This window comes from Macrobrachium rosenbergii, chromosome 1, assembly GCF_040412425.1.
Source record: "Macrobrachium rosenbergii isolate ZJJX-2024 chromosome 1, ASM4041242v1, whole genome shotgun sequence".
Lineage (NCBI taxonomy): Eukaryota > Metazoa > Arthropoda > Malacostraca > Decapoda > Palaemonidae > Macrobrachium > Macrobrachium rosenbergii.
This window is the reverse complement of record NC_089741.1, coordinates 54,932,565-54,953,983: the sequence shown is the minus strand read 5'-3', so window position 1 is coordinate 54,953,983 and position 21,419 is coordinate 54,932,565. Positions and strand designations below refer to the sequence as shown.

Genomic DNA, 21,419 nt, shown 5'->3' with positions numbered 1-21,419 from the left:
GCTAAGAACCGATTGGTATCCATTTTATTAGTTTTATACACCAACACCAAAAATGAAGCAACTGCCGCAGTTTTTTTATCTTTTAGTGTATTAATTTCTCTGACAGTATGAACAGGTATTTATAAAAGCAGCAGTCAATTCTTCAATGTGATTGACAAAATACGTAATATCTCTATTGTTGTGATTATTGGTTTTGCTGCTGCACCTTTGCTTTGCTCTCCTTGTTTGCTTCTCTTGATTGCTCAGAATGTTTGGTACCATCGGACATGCTCCCACATAACGCGTCAGGAAGATGAAGTCACGTCTGTGAAACAAATTCTCATGTTTGACAGTAGTCAAAACAAGTTTGCTAGGTTGCTCTATTTCTTTGGAGGATACACGCGCACATACACGCATTCGGCATATATATATATATATATATATATATATATATATATATATATATATATATATATATATATATATATATATATAAAGTAGTTATATATATATATATATATATATATTATATATATATATATATATATATATATATAATAATATATATATATATATATATATATATATATATATATATATATATATATATATATATAAATGAATCATCAGATTGCCTGTGAGTTTCTTGGGGTTGTGCACATACTTGCAGCAGATTTGACATTTGTGTCGTGGGGTTTACCAAGTTTAAAGAATTAGATGCTCTCCCCTTTCGTAAATTTTCGCTACCCGAAGGCTACCCCTGTAAATACTTTTCTATTTTTGTTCCAGTATCATCAACTTCTGTAACGTTTTCAGTATCAAAAAGACCATCATTGCTGTAGGGAAACAGAGTAAAATGGTTACTATGGCACTGATCCTATTTATACCCTTAGTTCGTTTTTGCTAATTCGTTTGGCTTCCCCTCTTCTCCCCTCTACACTTTATAAATTTGGTTACCACGTTCTTGGGACCCCTCTTCATCATGTAGCTCCTGTACTTTTTTTATTTTTATTTTTTTATTATTTTTTTTCGATCACCCCTTGCCACCTTCGTTTTACCTGTTTGCGTTTGGGGCAGCAAGTTCAATTCTGAGCTCCACAGTCACCGGTACGTGATGTGTAAAATTTTAAAGGCTGTTGCCTTGAGTTTATATATAGTTTAGAAAACGGTATTTTCGCTTCTATCTTTCAGCAGTGCAGTTTATTTTCGTTAAGGACCTTTTTATAAAAGACGCAAGGGGAATATTTTGCGATGTAATAACTGTCTGTGTTAGATTAAAGGCCTTATCCATAAAATACATTATTTGCACGTGTTTAATTGTATGGTTTTTGTGCCTGTTTTATTCACCTAGAACTGAAGCATCTTTGACGTTTTGTTTAATTCAATACATTAATTTCCAGTTCCAGGAAGTTATTTTCCTGTTCCAGGAAGTTAAATTTCAGTTTCATGAAGTCGGGAACCAATCAGCTACGGTACTGTACCATAGACACCCCTTGTGTCTCTCCATTTCAATCGTATCTCTCCTAGACGGGAAGTAATTGAGTGTGTGCTTTGACCCGAACTTGCCGAGGGAAATGTAATGCAAATGTTAATGAAATTGAGAATGCAACGTCACTGATACGATCTCGTGCCATTGATTGTAAGAGAGCTTGTCAGCCCGCTCAAATGGAAGGAAGGTATTGTACAGTAGTTTAGGATAGTACCTCTCCCTGCTCGAGTATATGTCTTGCCTTTTTAAACACTGTATATATATATATGTATATATATAGCATATATATATATATATATATATATATATATATATATATATATATATATATATATATATATATATATATATATAGATAGATAGATAGATATAGGAATATACCATTCACTACGAAATTGAGTATTTGTGATGTAAAATACCCAGTTTTAAATGCTCTTGAGCACGTTTCAGATTGCAGCATTGCGTATGTATCCAGAACGATTTTTATGAGAGTTATATATAATAAAAATCTAGTGAGATTTTTAGTGTATGAATGTACATTTAAATCATGACTTCTGTGTTTAATTAAGTGTTTATTCATTGAGTAACTCTTACTTAGCAGCTTGTTCTAGTTTTGTCCATATTAAAAATTAAATAATCAAGCTCAGAAATTTGGAGATGTTTACTGGGAGAATTCTAGTTATCAGAATGGCAACTTGGTAAATGGTGTGTGAAGTATGGCTAAATTCCGTATTAAACGTTTGTCATAATACGTTTTTCGTAACTACTTAATTAAATTAAATCAGGGTGCTATGCACTGGTATAGTTACAAGTTATTTGAAAATTATGTAAGATTATAGTACTTCTGAAAAAATATTTTGCTAGACGGTGGATATGTTCCCCCAAGTCATATGCCCAGCTTTCAAACTTATTTAACTTCTCTTGCTTCAAGTTCACCTTCCCTTGAAAAACAAAATTTTCTTGCCAGAACCCTGAGAGTTTAGAAGGGACTCGGTGGTATCTCTGAGTGACAATAAATAAAGTTTTATTCAGCCAGTCATCCCGCTAAGTTGGTCTCACATAAAGAGCGGTGTTTTTTGCGATTCGTCAACAGCATCTCGTATTATGCTGCGAACCATTTATCTGACAATTTTTGTTTGTCTGTTTTGTTGGTCTATGTCATTGGCTTTCAGTCAGGAATTGAAATCGGTTTATCTTCGTAGAGATAGTGAACCTGATACGTCCGTCACTTTATTTGATGGATTTGTAGTTTGGTAGAATTGTTCGTTTCATTAAAAGGTCGTAGTATTCTCAACAAAGTTTTTAAATTGTACTAATATACAATGTACGCTGTGAAGTGTTCACAGGCGAGGTAAAGTTACCCTCTGCTATAAAAAATCTGTATTTTCACGGAGAGAAAAACCCACCAAAGCATTAACATCATCTAACAAATAGATGGCGATCGCTATAGCAATATAAACTTTTAGTTTTGTTAAGTATCCCGCGCACTAGTCTGCGTGTTTTTGAAAGCGATTAAAAAAGTCCCCCTTTATTGCTTAGTATCAAGTGGGGGGAGCTTTGTTCCATTTGCTGTATTTTTATTGTTTTGCCAGGCCGTGTTTACGGATTGTTGAAGTCTCGACATCGTCCGCGAAAATCAATAATACACGAAGGGCTTGTGGAGTACCCATCCCTCCCCTCCCCTCTTTCCCTTCCCTCCTCCTACTCTCTCCTCGATCCAAATCCCCCTTTTCCTTCGTTTCCATTTCCTCCAACCTGGCCCCCCGCCACCCCTGACCCATAGAGCAACTCCTTCTCCAGTGCCTTTTCATATCCCTATATCTAGTGTTTGGTAAGAAGTATTGGGACTTTGATATCTGAATCAGTGAAAGGCGTAAATGGGATTTGCGTGTTGGACTTCCCAGCCAGCAAGCTTTTCAGAAAAATTTGTTTTGTATATGCATCGTAGACCGAGCAGTAGTCGCACGATTCTTTTGTGAATTATACAGTTTTAGACGTCATTAATTCATTTGCATCGAGATCGTCGACAGAAAACGTGAATGTCAAATAATCAAACTTGACTTATTAAACTTTAAAAGTATTTTTGTCATTACAAAAAACCAAAGCTTATTTAGTGCACTTGTTGGGACCACCAGTGTAATGTGAACAAGAAATCGGTTAAAATGAAATCAGTAGTCAACATGTGAATCGTTACCTTTGGAGGCACGATCAGCGTTCTTTTAAACATGGATAGTCTATGTTTGATAAAGTAATTTGTATTTGATATATGTCCCAAATGGCTTCTTGATGCTCAATAGGAAACTAAAGTAATATGTACTCAAATAAAGCAACACAGAAGGTACGACACTAAAGGACACGTTATCAATCAAGAAAATAATGAACAACATCTGACAGACGGAAAGGGGTTGTCCGATGGACCAGAAGAGGACCGATTAGGGGGAACTCTCAAAAGTTTTAAAACTTTATTGGAGTTCCTCCAATTAGATGCACCTCATATTTTTCTTAATAACCTGTTCTTCGTTGTCGTAACTTTGTCGTGAATGCATATGGCTTTAGTGCCTGCTTGAGCATTTACATATTTTAATTGCTTATTGAATACTAGTTACCAGATTACTGGGACACTTGTTCTCTCCTTCAATTCTGTGCTGATTTTAAAGAAAAGTGGAAATGAGGAAACCCGAATGCTTCTCCTTGCCTTAACTATGTACGTCTTTGATGAGCCAGCTGAGGGTATCAAAACATAACCACAGATTGATGGACTTGTTCACGTTAATCTTCACCAGGGATACCACCTTTAGCCGCAAGGTTCATAAAAAGGGTATTCTGTCGACTTTGCATTGACCCATGAAGTGTAACTTTAGCATCACCCCAGATAATTCTGCCATTTGAACATTTTCTGTTGTAATTTATCATTATCACCAAATTCAACCTTTATTTTAATGCCAGTGCCGTGGCTATTGTGTGGTGTCAAACTTTTGAAAACTGGACAGTGGTACTCAGTGCAGTTTTGCATAATACCTTTTCCCAGCTGAATGGATTGCACAACCCATTTCATGGTTGCAAGTGATTTAAATGTTGGCCTTGTGTACCTGGTAAATTTTAAGTTATTGCTTTAACGTACCTGACGATTCCTTTACAACAATATTTTGAGCACATCATTTTACTGCGGACGCCACACAATTGCATTAGGGAAAGATGATAATTTGCAGCTTGCACTTTTAAAGTTCTGTTGTTCAGAAGCTTTTGGGAATTTCACATTTTAGATCGCTATTAGTTTTATGATCGTAGAAGGAGAATCGGGGTCACGTATTATCACCATTACGGTAGGGTCATCTGTTCCCTATCGTTTTTATTGGAGTTCCGTGATTTTCTTAATCACAGAACGATTCTTCAAAGTCATGCATGATTTTGTCATGATTAAAGTAGATTTTTGTCATTACACGTAGTTTTATTCTAATTTGAGTTGTTATATAGTTATGGTCGATTCTCTTAATGCATATAAATGTTTTTAATTATATTCCCTGGGAGTATATACTTTATTTATCAATACAAATTTTATCATGGTAATGATATAAGGTAAGCTATTACTTTAATGAAAAGTTTAGAAGGATTTTATTAAATTTTCTTTCATGCCTTCAAATGAAATAAGCACGGAATATGGCATACTAGTATTGCCTGCCTCTTTAGTATGCTGCAAATTGCTAATGCTAATTAGCCATTTTTGCATCTTGTATGTGTGTGTGTGTGTTTGTGTGTACTGGGCACAGTCTGTGTGTTTGTGTGAATCTGATGGCTGCTCCTTAGAGAAGAGGAATCTTCTGAATCCCACTAGTTGTGAAAAAACCTTTGGGCGAAAAAGTCGAGTAGTAAACTCGAAATTTAACAACTAAAGACATGGGTACTACTGCTTTCCGTTTGTAAATCCGTTTTAATGAACGGATGACAAGAGAATTACCAGTCAGTCAATTATGATGAATGGTTAAAAGTTGAAATAGATTTTCATTTATTTTAACCATCGACTTCATACCCAGCCCTATCCTTCCCATTCGATTATATATATATATATATATATATATATATATATATATATATATATATATATATATAATAATTGTGTACATATAGTGCAAGATGTAAAAACTTATTTGCTAAGTTAAATCAATTAGTACCATCAATTAAATTCACGATGGAAATGGAAAATGATGAGTGCTTACCGTTTTCTGGATGTCCTCATACGAAGAAATAGTAGTAGGTTTAAATATAGTGTGTATAGAAACCACTAATGACTCTTCTATGTCATTTTCTATTCTGGATGAAAGCAATGGTTAAGATCAGTGTTTTCATCTGTGTTTTTAAGAGCATTGCAGGTGTATGTAGCCCTATGAATATGTTGATGATGAAATAGATAAGATTAGAATGCAGGCAAGGTGAAATATCTGATAGTGTATTAAACAGTGCATTTGAGTAATAAAAAGATATGTATCAAAACCAGAAAGAACCTTACAACACAAAAAATTTGCTTGTTCTGCCTTATAATAATAGTATGAAGAATATCCCTCATCTTCTTAAGAATTTTGAGTGTTAATGTCGCATTTAAGAACAATACAACAATGAAAAATGTACTTATCAAGAACTCCCAGACAATATTAAAGGGTGTGTATATAAAATTCCATGTAAGTCTTGTGACAACTTTATATTAGCCAAACCAGGAAAAGCACTGGAAAAAAGAATTGAACAACATAAGAAATGTGTGAGATATGCACAAAGGGAACAGTGGTATATGTTGTACATGTTAGTGAGAACAATCATGCTATCAACTGGGAAGGCAAAAGGATTGTATATTCTAATAATGCACTGGAAAGGACATAATTGAATCTAGCTTCATAAAAGAAAGTTACAACCATAATATGAATATCAGTCAAGGGATGTATAAACTTGATCCTTTAATATCAAAAGGAAATTTGTAAATTGTTTAAACTTTAAGGTAGGCAGTAGAGATATATGAAAATAGGATTATCATATTTGTAAACACAGTACGAGGGTAGTAATGTTAATGAGTTTCCAAACTCCGCCTCCATGACACCTGTCAGGTGTTGGATCTGAGGTGGGGTATGGTCTGTTTATCAGCAATGTCCCTGAGGTCCTATTGTGATTTTTAGCCAGAGAATAGTTTTAAAGGCCACTCCTACCTCGACACCGGCCTGAGTGGGGATATGGAGCCTCTAACGGTTGTGTATGTTCGTCAGTACTGTTCTTGTAGTATATATATTTGTGACTTCTCACACTCTGTATCAGTCCTTCGTCAATGGCTTGAAATAAAGTCGAAACCGGTCAGGACCTACACCCGTTTCTTATTTTTCACCTGTGGTAATGTGTGATAAATGAATCACGTACAAAGTGATAATAATCATATATATATATATATATATATATATATATATATATATAATATATATATATATATATATATATATATATATATATATATAATGCCTAATGGGCCTCTTGAATCCTAACAAGACAGTCGATTGACATTTTCCAGAGTGGGTGTTTCTGTCGTTTGCACACAATAGGTTCTCTCAGGGAAGGTGCGCCATAATAGAGCGTTGGGGGAGTGAACGAGGGGCTTGGTCTAGTGGTTATATTATTCCTTAACAATCCCTGTCTCAGCAGTTGGTTACGGGAAAGTTGTTTAGGTGTTTGGCAGTTGATGAGGCATATTCTTTTCTCGAAGTGGTGGGATTTGGGCAAACAAATATTGCTTGCGTTGACAGCATGTCCTGAGGATTCAGAATTTTTAAAGTCAGTGTTGTTTATTTTTATAATAAAGAAGTTTAGGTTCTTTTGTCTGTGTATATATTATTTAAATGTTTAAATTCTTTTCGGCTCTGTTTTTTTGTAACTTGAAATTCAAAATTGTTTTTGTCTAAATTTTAAAGTTAGATATATAATTCCTTATGTGTAACTTTAAACCTTTCATACTAGTATCTTCTTTGTTTGTCTTTATAACTTAAAAATTTAAATTATTTTTGGCTGCCTTTTTAACTTTCGTTTCAAAATTTATTTTGTCTGCATTTATAAGCTAGACATTTAATTCCTTATGTGTACCTTTAAAACATTTTTGTCTGCCTTTATAACTCAAATATTTAAATTCTTTATATCTACCTCTGTAACTTAAATATTTAAATATTTTTGTCTGCGTTTCATGTTTAAAGGTACTAGTATCTTTTCCTGTCTATTTATGTTGGGCTCATAAAACGGCCTCCTAAAGCGAGAAAGGACTCGGAGACGGGAGTTGCTAGGGGGGAGAAATAGACCTGGTAAAGATAGGGTTATTCCAGCCAAGTGTCCTTTTTCTGGTTTTACGATCGGGACCTGGAGATAGGGAAGGACTGTATCTCATATATTACAAGGTTCATTTTTATCATAAATCTCGATTAGTAAAAATGGCCATAATAACTGCTTAATGAGAGAGATTTTGCTTACAGATGTGAACTTTAAAACTGTTTTCTTTTTAAATACGTTTTTTTTTCATTCTGGTCAGATTTTACATTGTGATTAAACAAAGTCTGTGTAAATATACCTCGGTTTGGTAGCTATGGCATATTTTATCGAAAGCCTGTTTACGTTTAGCAGATATTTCTGGCGTCGATAACCTTTGTTGTTTTGACGCCAGGATTAAATAAACCAGTGAATCAATCAGACGCGTACCTGTCACGATACGCAACGTCTTGTGCCAGACACTTTTCGCCTGTCCATTAAGTCCACAAGCCTTTCTGTTGTTCCTTCCTCTGTCATAGTATTCAACGCCCTTTGGAGGACATCGAAGGAAGGTTCTGCCTTTGTTGGGCGTTCCAATGCCTGTGGCTGCCATAACTCCCCCCAAAAGAGCAATAAAGTCGCTCCACCCCCTTCGTATAACAGTCATAAACTCCCGGAGAATTTACATAACCTTTAGAATGGATGGCATAAATTTGCCATAAATGTTGTTCCCTTATCTCACCATTTAAAGTGATTGGCCGTCATGGATACGTCGTAAGGCACGAAATATTTTATTGTTATTTCCATTTTTTTAAGTTTAACAGATGGGAACATTAGAAGTCTTTTGAATATATAAACCACTGGAGAATGACTTAGTGTTCTGTCTTCCGTGTCTGCGAATCCGTAGGTGTCACATAGAGATCGAAAGAGTTCGACTAATTAGGCAGTGAGAGGGGAGGGTGGATATAAAGAGAAATTGGAAGAGCCAGCGAGAAAGGGGAAGATTGAGGGGGAGACAGCGAAGAGGGGAAACATTGCTGTTTCCGTTGACGTGATATCCTACGGCAAATTTTTCTTATAAACACAGAGTGCCTTTGTATTCTTCGATGTTGTTTTCCTGACATCACAACAAACATCGATAACAATAGTTCTTTCATAATTTGTATTCCACTTCGCACGCGGCAGGGGTCGAGACATGCTAAGTTTCTTAACTTGACTTAGGTGTTTAGATTGTAAACATCTCCGTAAACAATTAGCGTGCCACCATTAATTTTTTTTTAATCTGGTCTTTCACCTTTGCATATGGTACAGAGTTCTCTCTTATTCGTAGACTTTCACTTTATATATATATATATGTATATATATATATATATATATATATATATATATATATATATAAATATATTAACTTATCACTTACAATTGTTCTGTGCATTAGTAGAGTTACTAAAGGACCTCATTCAAACTGGATGGTATCTAATGGAGTATTAGATACCATCCAGTTAGCATAGTCACTTTCTAATACAGTATATATATATATATATATATATATATATATATATATATATATATATATATATATATATATATATATATATATATATTGTCTCTTGTTTTAATATACGTTGTCATGCAAGTTCTGCCAGAGTGACATATTCGATTTATATATTACAAAGGTCGACACTTTTGCCTTAAATCTTTGATTTAATGTCAAGATACGATAAGTGGTGAGGTGTAACCAATCTGCAAACCAGTTAAGACCATAAGCTCGATATGTATCATTATTTTGTTACATGCGCTGACGTATGTAAGTCAAGGCCTCACCCGATGGTCACAAGCAACAAACGGAGATCCCATGGTAATGAATATAGGATTAACTTTTCCTCCCCTACTGCCGGATTCTGTCCATAAATATAATCCTTTGATAAGCGGATTTGTCCATTTTTCCTCTCTAGTTTGACTTTCTCCGGGAAAAAAGGGGCTATGGAGGCAGATGAGCATGTTATGCGATTCGTGCAAAAGATATCCGTTACTCACGAATTTCGGGTGTGGGTGGGTGTTGATTCGGCTCTGATGGTTTGATTTAAATTTATCTTTTTATATATACGTAGCCGCAAATTGGGCTCGTTCTTTTAACTGACTCCTTTCAGACTTGATCACTTTTAGACTAGATCACTGGAAAGAAAACGTCTTAATTGGATGCATAAAATGTAAAATCATGTTTAGTTATTTGTTCTATAGCGTAGTAGCAACGCTTCTCATAGTTGATTATATCAAGTCCATATATCGTCATTGGTCTTACTTAGTCAGTTAAAGGCCAGCCACTCTAGTTCTTGACCCCTCATCCCATTTCACCCCTACCCACCCTCCAAATCCACCCCCCCCCCACCACCCAAAAAAGAAAAAAAATGTGGATTCGCTAACCGGAACCAGCGGCTCAGCTGCTCTGCCCACCTGGACATTACAGCTAATGAGAATAACAACGAGGGCTATAGTGAGGTTTCTCTCGCTTTCTGGTTTCCCTCATATTTATTTTTTTATTGGACTGGAATTGATTGTTACTTTTGTGCGGGTTTTCTCACTTTTTTCTCTCTTCCTTGGTTCCTCGCATGACAACAAGGATATGGTGTCATACCTGGAGAAAGAGTTCAGTACAGCCATGCTTTCATTTTATGACATTCTTGTGCGTATTTATAGTATATATATATATATATATATATATATATATATATATATATATATATATATATATATATATATATATATATATATATATATATGTGTGTGTGTGTGTGTGTGTGTGTGTGTGTGTGTGTATGTGTATATTTATGACTATAACTATGCATAAGAGAACATACTGACCAGCCGACCTTGATGTCTTTCCCATGAGGAAGCGGCTTTGGAAAGTGCCTCCGTATAACACGTTTTTTCGAACAGTGGATGAGGTTGCAAGCCGCATGCTTCTAACCTCACTCTCCTGATGAGTAGTTTTTTCCATTCCAAGTCCGACTTTTGCCTACTTTGTACTGATTTACTGTGTATATTTTCAACATATATATATATATATATATATATATATATATATATATATATATATATATATATATATATATGTGTGTGTGTGTGTGTGTGTGTGTGTGTGTGTGTGCCGCCAACTATGAGCCTTAAACGCACTGAATTCCAGGTATAAAATTGAGATTCGTAAATGCATGGGATTTTCTGCTCTTAAAGTTTCACTTAACTTGCAGACGGAGGCCAGACATGCTGTTTTGCCAATAATGTAGTAGGGATACGTAAGCCTTTCCAAAATATAATTATATAATTTCTAAAAGAGCGGAAGTAGTTCTCGTCTCCGGCTACCAAAACATTAGAATGTTGTCGACTGTTAGTTTGTCCAAGATAATTTTTAGATATGAAAGTATCACAAAAAGGTCGCACTTGCTTCTCATCTGAGAGAGAGAGAGAGAGAGAGAGAGAGAGAGAGAGTAATTGGAGCCTAAAAGTTTGAAACTTGAAACACGCCCAGTAGTAAAACATACGAAGTAGACTTAAAATGCTCTTATAAGTACTACCTGGAAAGGATATATTGCTTTTATTTAATTTTTGTAACAGTCATATGTGAAACATCGGTGAGCCAAGGTGAAAGTTGACCAGGAGAGGGAACGATTTAAAAGGTGCTTGATAGCGTAGAGGGATATTATAAGGGAATCAAACCCTATGATATCGGTTCGGATGACGCTGTAAGGGGGATTAGCGAAGAGTAGCACGTGTCGATTGGGGGAATTTAAAGGGGCTTCCCTTTTGCCAAACTCCCCCTGGGATCTCTCTAATTACTTCGGCGGGAAAGTTTAATGTTGTGTTGTCGACCTTCATCCCCCTCCCAACCTCCCAATCTCCCCGTCCTTTAGCCTGGTATGCGTTATACGACTGTAGTAAAGAGTAGAACAGTTGCGTGACCAGGGTGTATTTTCAGTATTTAACGCTGTAATTTGATTTATTGATGCAAGGTAACAAGGTATGAAATTAATTTATTGTAAGAATTATGCATGGTTTTCGAGGAGAAAACTGTTCCCTAAATTATATAAAACTCATTAAAATATGCAAGGGATTTTTTCTGTTAAATGTGCTGTCGGTTGATGTCGTATAAATATACATTAGGTACTTATTGACGCATTTTATGTTACTGTTAAAACTTTGGCCTTAACCAGCACCTGCAATAATAATATTAAACATAAACGTTACGATGGAAGTTTGTCGGTTTTTCTTGGTGTTCTTCAATTTCATGATTATATTCGCCTGATCACGTGTGTTTACTTCTACACAAGAACAACTTACGTAATGCACGATTGTAAAGAAAATCGCGACCTCTATTGACTAAGATCAACAAAAACACTCGCCCACAGTTTTTTAAGGCAACTGCCCTCATGTACATGGCCAGACACGTAGATTTAATGGCAGGTTTATAACGCCAATGAAATCCATTATTTACACTTCCATTGGAGGTCACATATGGGCATTTGGGAAAGGTTTTGGACTGTTGTGACAAATAAATCTTTAAGGTTCATAGACAGTCGCCTTTATTATTAATCTGCAATTAATCTGCAGCATTTAGTGATGCAACACGTGGTTTTATTGTTTGTATTTTTGTTACTAGCTCCTGCACTCCGATGCCTTCCACATTTTCACTCTTACAAAGAGCAGTGATTTTTCCCAGGTAATTACCCACCTCACGACAGCAGAGTGAAACCGGTACGTAATAGGAACGGTTCGATTGTGTGATTAACGTTGCCGTTAGGTGTAGATTACTGGAGCCCTCGTGGCTTTTTGGGCTCCTAAATTTTTGCTGTTGGATGGCGTCTTCTGTTATTTTTCTCAGTTTACAATAGTTATACAGGTACCATAGTGACTTCACATACGGTGCGCAATTAAATTTTCGTTTCTCAAGTTATTTTTATGGCACCGGTTGACCGTCCGCCAGGTTGAAGTCTATTTTTTTTTCATGGAATTACTTTTGAACTCTCTATAAGAGATAGAGGCTTCATAATTGGTGTCAATAATCCACTAATGAAGCCGATGTTTAGAGGTCAAAGGTCAAGTAGGAATTTGCCACCGTCGGGTGCTTTGTGTTTTTTCTGCTGGCTTTGATTCATCATGGCTTAGACAAACCGGAAGCTAAAGTTACAAGCGTCATGTATGTTCAATGCAGCCATTCACCCCCCCCCCCCCACAATCTTCACATCAAGCACATAAAACCCAAAGTTTAGGAGACTTGCGTATGTCGAATGCTTCATTTATAAAACATTAAAATAAAAAGTACAATTGGGCCAAGACAGATTTGCATAAGCAGTTTAAATTTTTCATTCGTTTTTCGTTGTTTGTGAATTTTAATTATTATTGTAAGTATTTATTGTTCATAAATACATATGTAGAACCTTGAGTTCCAGTATGTTTAAGGAGTAATTTTAGCAGCCAGTCCTTTTTATAAAGTTGTTACTTTTACCCTAATTCAGTCAAGTAGTTTTATTATAAGTTTCCCTTTCCATTTTGAGCTCGTTGGGTCAGAGGACCTGACATACGACTCTGTAATACTTTAGGAAGATAAAGGTAAGACCTCAAAAAACTCTCATAATAGAAACGAAGGTAAGCAAAGACTGTGGAAAAACTATTAAATAAATACCTTACTCAAAAATTTCAATCAAATTTGATAAATTCAACACAGAGATGTTATATGTCGATAAACTGGCTCAAGGAACGAGGGAAGTGGAAAAAAGAAACAAAGAATTTGGAAAATACAACACGAACTGTGCTGAAGTTTTTGAAGCCTTTTTGTTTACTTTGTATTCACTCAAGTGTTGACAGTGTTCGTGTTTTATTTTTCGAATTCTTTGTGTGTGCTTTTTTTTTTTTTACTTCGCTCCTTAAGCCAGTTTATCGATATATCCCTAAATTCTCAAAATTATCTCTTCCCTGTATTGAATTTATCAAATTCTACTGAAATTTTCGTGTAAAGTATTTATCTAATGGTTTTCTCAGAGCCTTTCTTTATCTTCATTTCGGTTTCGAGTATTTTTTGAGGTTTTACCTCTATCTCACTAAGTGTTATTGTGTATTTTTACTCGTCCCGTTCCTAGAAGTCTTCCCTTTAAGTCTGCATCCATCTGATCTCACTTTCAGTTTTAACTATTTCCTCTCGGCCTTTCTTTCTCTTTGTGCAGTGGTTGTGTCTTCCCCATTTCTCATTAGGTACATTCCTTTCTGTAAACCGTGTGAGGGTGGGCGAGTGAATTTGAGGGGAGGAAAGGGGGCTTTGCTGAGGGGAGATTGGCTCGGAAAGGGGAGAGAATGGTGAGTTGTCACGGGTGACATATTTCCCAATTTTATTTCGAAGTCGCAGATTTAAATTGGTTTATTCGGTAGCGCGTCTTCATTTTCGTACGGGCCTAAGCGTCAGACATAAAGTAACATTAAATGAACATTACGAAGATTAAGACAGTTTATTGGAGACTACAGGAGATCGATGGTTCGTTTCTCAAGTAATTTCTCTGCTCAGAGTTCCATTTGGAGGGGCGAATTCAGAATACGTGTCCTCCATCTGCATTATTCCTTCTCGTCTTGTTAACTTTAGTCGAGGAATGATGGCTGACATTTTTTCTGGCGTCCAGTTCTACTGCAGCGCTGATTAAAGATAGACGAACACTTTATAGCGTTTAGTTCTTTTTTTCTACTGCGCCATTTATTGCTTTTAACTTAAACAGAATTTTTTTAATTCAACCCGCAGTGCTGCTGAATTACAGCAGTAGATGATTTGTTATAATAACCTGACATCACAAATTAAATGGCAGTGATAGACACTCCAGAAACTTTTTTTTCTAATTAGAGGTGAAAATCCCAAATGAATTATTATCGTGGAACCCAGCTTCATGCACCGTAAAATCTGTTCTCTTGTCACTTATGTCAAACATAATGGCTTTTAATCATGCCGGGAATAATCAAATATTAATTATAGCGTGATTGTTATCTTTGGATATTGTATTAATCGATACCAACTCGTCGCATGCTAATAATACGACAATTAGTAACCGTAGTCCAGGATAGGAATATTAACAGGTAGTTGATGTTCTTTTAGTGGATATGCCGACGGCAAGTGAAACACATGGGAGGAGGGAGGGGTGGGGATAAAAAATGATCACGGATGAGCCTTATGACAGTGTACTTGATTCATACAAATAACGATACCCAACTTAAGTGAAAAATACTCGTATAAACCTCGTATAAGCATAGGATGATGAAGATTATAATAGTGTCACGTCTTCTGTAAATTAGATAAGAAGAAAACTCAAGTTAATGACTGCGAATGTTTCTTAGTCCAGAAATAGAACCAGAATATGTATTTTTCTGTCTGAAGCATCTTAAAGATGTTTTCCCCACTTATAATAACCCCAGAGAATAATTTATTCTAGGCAGAGATATTCACTGTTTTTGCGACAGTCAGAATTATAGTTTTTTCAATGTCAAGTCTCCCATATATATATATATATATATATATATATATATATATATATATATATATATATATATACACACATACATATGTATATATATTTATATGTGTGTATAAATACATATATGGGAAGGGGTATGTGACATTTAAAAAAAAAATTACGGATATTTCAAAAAAAAAAAAAAACATACCTGTACCTAGAAAATTTATCCCAAAAGTTTTTTGGATCCTAAAATTGTTTTGATTTTTCAGACACATTTATACTATATATATATATATATATATATATATATATATATATATATATATATATATATATATATATATATATATAATATTTGTTTGTACATATAATGAATGTTGATATAAGTCATGATTGTATATATATATATATATATATACATATATATATATATATATATATATATATATATATATATATATATATATATATATATATATATATACATTGGGGCCTGTTTTCTCAGTTGTATATATATACATCAATAAATAAATAAAATATATATAACGCCGGAAATTGTGAGGAGGAATATAAGACATGATATTGAATCACAGAATGTATTTCTGTTCAATAAATAAATAAAGAGAGAGTGTGAGGAGGAGAAGAGAGAGAGAGAGAGAGAGAGAGAGAGAGAGAGTTGGCCAAGTGAGTAACACAAGGTTCCCTCAGACGAGTGCAAGTGGGAGCTTTCGGGTGAACACGTGGCAGGTTCCGTGAAGTGGAACTGAGGGTTACAGTGGAATAGGAACTGGCCAGGGAGGAAACACCGGGTGGTCTTTGTTTTGGTTGAACTGGATGGGGTTTGGGGTGTGGTGTGCTCTTGGCGTGAGGAAAATCAAGTCAGGAGCCGTTTTAAAGGCACAACTTCAATATATCAGTACTTTCCACTAATACTGAGATAGAAAGCGTGTCATTATGGCATTTTGTGCATGGGAAGGAGGGAAATTATCGCTCTCAAGGGATTGGTGTTAGCAGATGACGAAGTGTCACGCTACTTAATGATATAAGTATATATGTGCTGACCTGTAGCATATTTTGATGGCTTATTTTTTAAAAATTAATTTACAGTCAATATTAATCGTTTTTATGCTTGAAAATGCCTCAACTTTGTTTAAAATATGTTTAAAATTCCAGAATGCTAGTGTAATTCTAAATTACAGACACTCGTACAGGTGCTTTCATAACTATTAATAACTGCCTCCAACTTGGGATTGGTTAGCTTGTATGTACTCGAAAAGCTAACGAAATTAAGTAACAGAGGGTAGATACGTCAGTGTTAAAAATTGATGGAGAGTGGATGTGTATGACAAGCTTAAATAAGGTAACCATTAAGGAAAAAATCTGTCGCAGGTAGTTTTTTAACATCGTGTTTTTAACCCTTTCTTACTTTAGCGGTGTATCATTTGCTTCGTGGTGAACGTTCACCTGCTGTAGCTGTTACACTCCATCGGTATCTGCAACGTGGTTACAGTCTGTTGTAACCTCACCACGAGCATGTGTGTACAAGAGAAGCTTCAAGGCCCGCAGGAGTTTATGCGTCATGATGCCTTTTTCAGACTGATCAGAACAAATTTTGATGCTGCAGTAATTTCGTTTAAATGTATTATTCTTGCTAAAGATTAAGTTCATTTGCGGTAATTGTGTTCAGCAGAAGACAAATAGTCAAGTACTATAAGGTTTATTTTACATATAAAAAAATATACACATTGTTAATAACAGCGATAATTTTTTTTATTCTTGTTTTTCCATTGTCAGTTGTGTTTTGTTTAAGGGTTCTATCTAGTTCGTTGCGAATAGGATACATGCAGTTATCAAGAGTATTTTTAAATATACAGATAGCATAATGCGTATGTAGCAAATCCAGAGTACCTTCAGTTTCCAAGTCCATCAAAACTAAGATCATTGACAAAAAAAGAATGTATCCAGACCTAAAGCAAATAAATAACAGCAGGGGCCTTTGGCCACTGCACCATCAGTAAGCATATGAAAACACATCGTTTCTCAGTACCATTTCCAGTTGAAATAAACCTTCAGATTAGCTGAATAGTATGGTTGGTAGGTTTGAGATACATAACCGCTATAGCCCTTCGCCGACTTGTTTTAATTTCGACGTTGGAGCCATGTCGGCAAGATGTACTTTTTTGTGTATAGGAAATGTTGAACGCTTTGGTTGTTTGTAAGTTTGAAATGCAATGTTAAAATTCCATCTCTCCCCCGAAGACTTTCTTCGAAACACAAGGATTGTAAAAGTTTATTTTATTACAAGGACAAAACACATTGTTGTAGACTTATTTAAACTGTTTTTGTACATATACCCACGTAGGTGCCATAGTGTATTGGTAGAGCACTGGGGTTGTGTCGCAAGGTCGTTTGTTCAATTCTCGCTTACCGCTCACCAGTGTATCCAACTGAGGTTTGTCATCAGGGGCCTGTGGTCAAGGAAAGGGCACGGCGTTAGCAACCTCATCCCTAGAGCCAGACTTGTTGAGAACCGAGTCTGTACCTTCATGGCGCACGTATTCGTGGAGAAACAAAGGAGCAGCTTTTGTACATGTGCACACACACACACACACACACACACACACACACACACACACACACATATATATATATATATATATATAGAGAGAGAGAGAAGAGAGAGAGAGAGAGAGAGAGAGAGAGAGAGAGAGAGAGAGAGAGAGGTTTTAGCTTCAGTAGCCCATGAAGTATCGTAGAATAGAATTAACTGGCAATTTTGAGGGAATACACCATAAAAATGACGAGATTTTGTGGGCATTTCTAATGTACTGGAACATGGAGAGTGAGTGTAAACATTATTGTCAATCTTGCCCCTCCAGTTCTTTGAAACTCGACCCAATAGAATTTACTTAATATTAAAACTCCCGAGATTCGTGTATTTCAATTTAAGAATCATGTATTTCAATTTGAATAACTATCCCTACGTTTTGAGACTGATTCGCAAGTTGCCAGTGGCAACACTTGCGTAACAGTTGCATGAGATTTAACGGCCACTTTATTTTGTGACACAAGCTTAAGGTAACAACAGTCATATTTTAATCAAGAAGCTGGTGTCTCGTACAGACAACACATACGCACTATTGTAGGCACCCATCCCCCCCCCCACCCCGAGGATTTGACTCTCGTTTTATCTGCAGACCATGATTCAGGAAGCAGGAGAATAGTTGCCCTAAGTTTACATATTCAGCGTAGGAAAACGTGCGTTGGATTTCATTACCGGGATTATTACGGAATACGTCTTCCGCTCAGTGACTGATTTAGTGGTGTTCATTGCTGTCTGGAATATCAGTAACACTTTTGTTTGTTGAATTATTTTGTTTCATATCAAAGTTAGGTATAGGTCGTTTTAACACTATATGACTATGGTCTAATTATTAAAAAAAAAAAAGTTTACAACCCTTGTATCTCGATGTGAGTCGTTAGGAGGAAGGCTACGTAATTCTGCTAGAGCATTTTTTAAGCCCGTGGCTCCGTCTTGGCTTGCCGCAAGTCAGTTGACCGCGCTGTTAATGGGCATCAGCATTAGCTAGGGTCGATAAAAGTGCATGCCGCTAAAAACTTCTTCCGTTGGAGACTTGGTAAAAACCGGAAGAATATCCTTCTGGGGCCCTCGTTCGCCTATGGGGGGAAAATGGTAATATCTGTCTGCCTCTATGTCTATAAATATATATATATATATATATATATATATATATGTGTGTGTGTGTGTGTGTGTGTGTGTACATAGCATTAGGCACGCAAGCTCTTGTTTCCTCACGACTAAAAAAAAGAAAATTGTTAAATGCAAGAATGAATAGTTTTCAATTTTGGTGTCAGTCTCCTGTGACATTGTTATCCAAGGCAACTTTCTAATACTGTAAACACTAGGAGGGATTCCAGTTTTAATGAGGGTCTTACGAAGAGAAATTTAAGTTTGTCTAAAAATCAATTCGATAGCTGTTACTTGCAGAATTCAAAACACGCCTTGGCTAATTCAAAATTTTTATGTGCTTGCTGTGACCCTTTGTCAAATATACCCATCCAGACACTGACTCCACTCAACGTTTTTCAACTTGTCCTTATCGAGGGACACTTACACAACGAATGTGTTGCTGCCCGAGATTCTGTAATGCTCACGTGTCAAGTATTGTGAAAGTTATTATATAATTTAAACGAGAGTCCAGATCGAGCCTTGGTACACAATATCTGACTTCATTTTAAAGTAGCGTTACTGCTACTGCGGAGGACTTCCCTTTGTGAATAATTATCAGAGATGGAGACTTAAAGGTGTGATGCTCACTAAAGCACACCTACTCGATTCCTTTTCATGGCAGGTGTGGCTGCTAGACGAGAGAGAGAGAGAGAGAGAGAGAGAGAGAGAGAGAGAGAGAGAGAGAGAGAGAGGGCGGGGGAGGGGGTGTCTCTTATTTTGTTGTTGTATCAAACCATGTCGCTTTCTACACAGACAAATATGAATATATGTGTATATTACAAAGTATAGTTTTTCACTTTATTTTACAAAGTGCTTAATTTGCGACGTTCCTCAAAACCTTGATATGGATGATGATAAACTTTGATGAGAAATTGATTGTGGTACATACTTTTAAATTGTCCACACAAAAAATTAAACATTTCGCCCAGTGCAATACTTACTTTCGATTCAAATGCTCTTTTGTTTAGCAGGGGCCAAGTGACTCAGTTGTTTCATAATTTACCTTACTTTTTTTCCTTTGTAATTCCATTTTAATGTTTATTTACCTTTCTGTTACTTTCCTGTATCGGACTAGTTTCCTTATTGAAATCCTGGTAGCATTTTGTTTTTCTGACTACGATTTCAGCATTGCTAAATATTGTCATTACTACAAAACAAATAGCTGAAAACTATGAATTTTTTCAAATGAGTTTGATTTCCATATTTATAGATTTTCCCCATTCCAGGTGTCGATGTAACGGCCAACCAAGAGGAGATTTCCGATCACGAAAAGTTCCAGTTGGAGTACGACAGTGCGACCAAGAGATGGTACGTGAGGACCATGCAAGACAAGTACTGGACTTTGGAAGCTGGAGGTGGCATTCAGGCCAACGCTACTAAGCCGTAAGTATGATTAATAATAATAAACATTTTCGTTTGAAATGTATAGCTGTCTATAATTTTTTGTTCTTGGTTTTGTAGTAACTTAGTTCAGTTCCCCGTCTCATCACGCAAACAACATTTTCAATGCAGAACAGTAATGCAAGTCAGTTTCTGCTTTAGTGATAAATTTTTTGCAAAAATAAATAAATAAATAAAAGATAAAATAAAATAAAATACATTTAATCAGCACGAACATTTACTCACGTCAAGTAAAGGAGACTTGTGAGACGCGATAACATTTCAAGGGAGTGAATAACAAAATGCTGATTGTTTAATGTGCTCCAGCACCATCACGGAAGTATGAAATACTTAAAGTAAGTGACGTTGCACCTCCATTTCATAGATTTTTGTAGAAGTTTTTTTCCCCTTGCCCCTATTAGTGTAGTAGCTCTATTTAGTACAGTATTGTTTATAAAAACCCAGTATTTGGCGTAGAGATATTTTGTAAGTGGTCTTGGAGTTCCTTCTGTAATTGGTTTACGAATACCTATGTGCCATTGGCAGCAAGATTATCCAAGAAATATTGCCACCAAAAAAAAAAAAAGTTATTCTGTGTGGAAAAGTTGTGCAAGCACAAGTTTAGTAACCAGCGTAGGGAAGACGACTGCAAAACGATTAGTTGTGTTTTGACTTATCTGGGATTTAACAGAATTGTCCTGTTTTAAAGTTGTATTTCATCAAGATTAGCGAGAGAGAAAAGGATGGATGGCTTAAGCCATTCGATAGTGAAAGAGTACCTTTTTTTTATGGTACATCAAAGAAACTGAATTTTACATGTAGCTTCCACAATCTTATTGTCAGTTTTTCATTCCTTGAATAAAATTTCACATTCTCTTTCAGAACGTCAAATGCTCTTTTCAACTTCCACTGGCAGCCAGATGGATCTGTAGCCTTCCAGGCCAATAATGGCAAATACATTGCTACCAAGAAGTCCGGTCACCTCTTCGCCAATGCTGACACTCCAGATGAAGAGAGTGCACGGTTTTACTTCTACTTGATCAACAGGTATTGTGACACTGACCTGTAATCATGA

The 21,419-nt window shown here is 35.8% G+C and overlaps 1 protein-coding gene across 4 annotated transcripts in view; it reads left to right on the top strand.

The window, feature by feature from the left end:
* The window catches only part of singed (fascin domain-containing protein singed), a 369,629-nt gene that overhangs the window by 339,663 nt on the left and 8,547 nt on the right, over positions 1 to 21,419 (top strand). For all 4 annotated transcript variants that reach the window (XM_067103402.1, XM_067103413.1, XM_067103385.1 and 1 more), the window contains 2 exons: positions 20,191 to 20,347; positions 21,227 to 21,391. In XM_067103402.1, the coding sequence (XP_066959503.1) occupies positions 20,191 to 20,347; positions 21,227 to 21,391 (322 nt within the window). The remainder of the gene's footprint in view (positions 1 to 20,190; positions 20,348 to 21,226; positions 21,392 to 21,419) is intronic.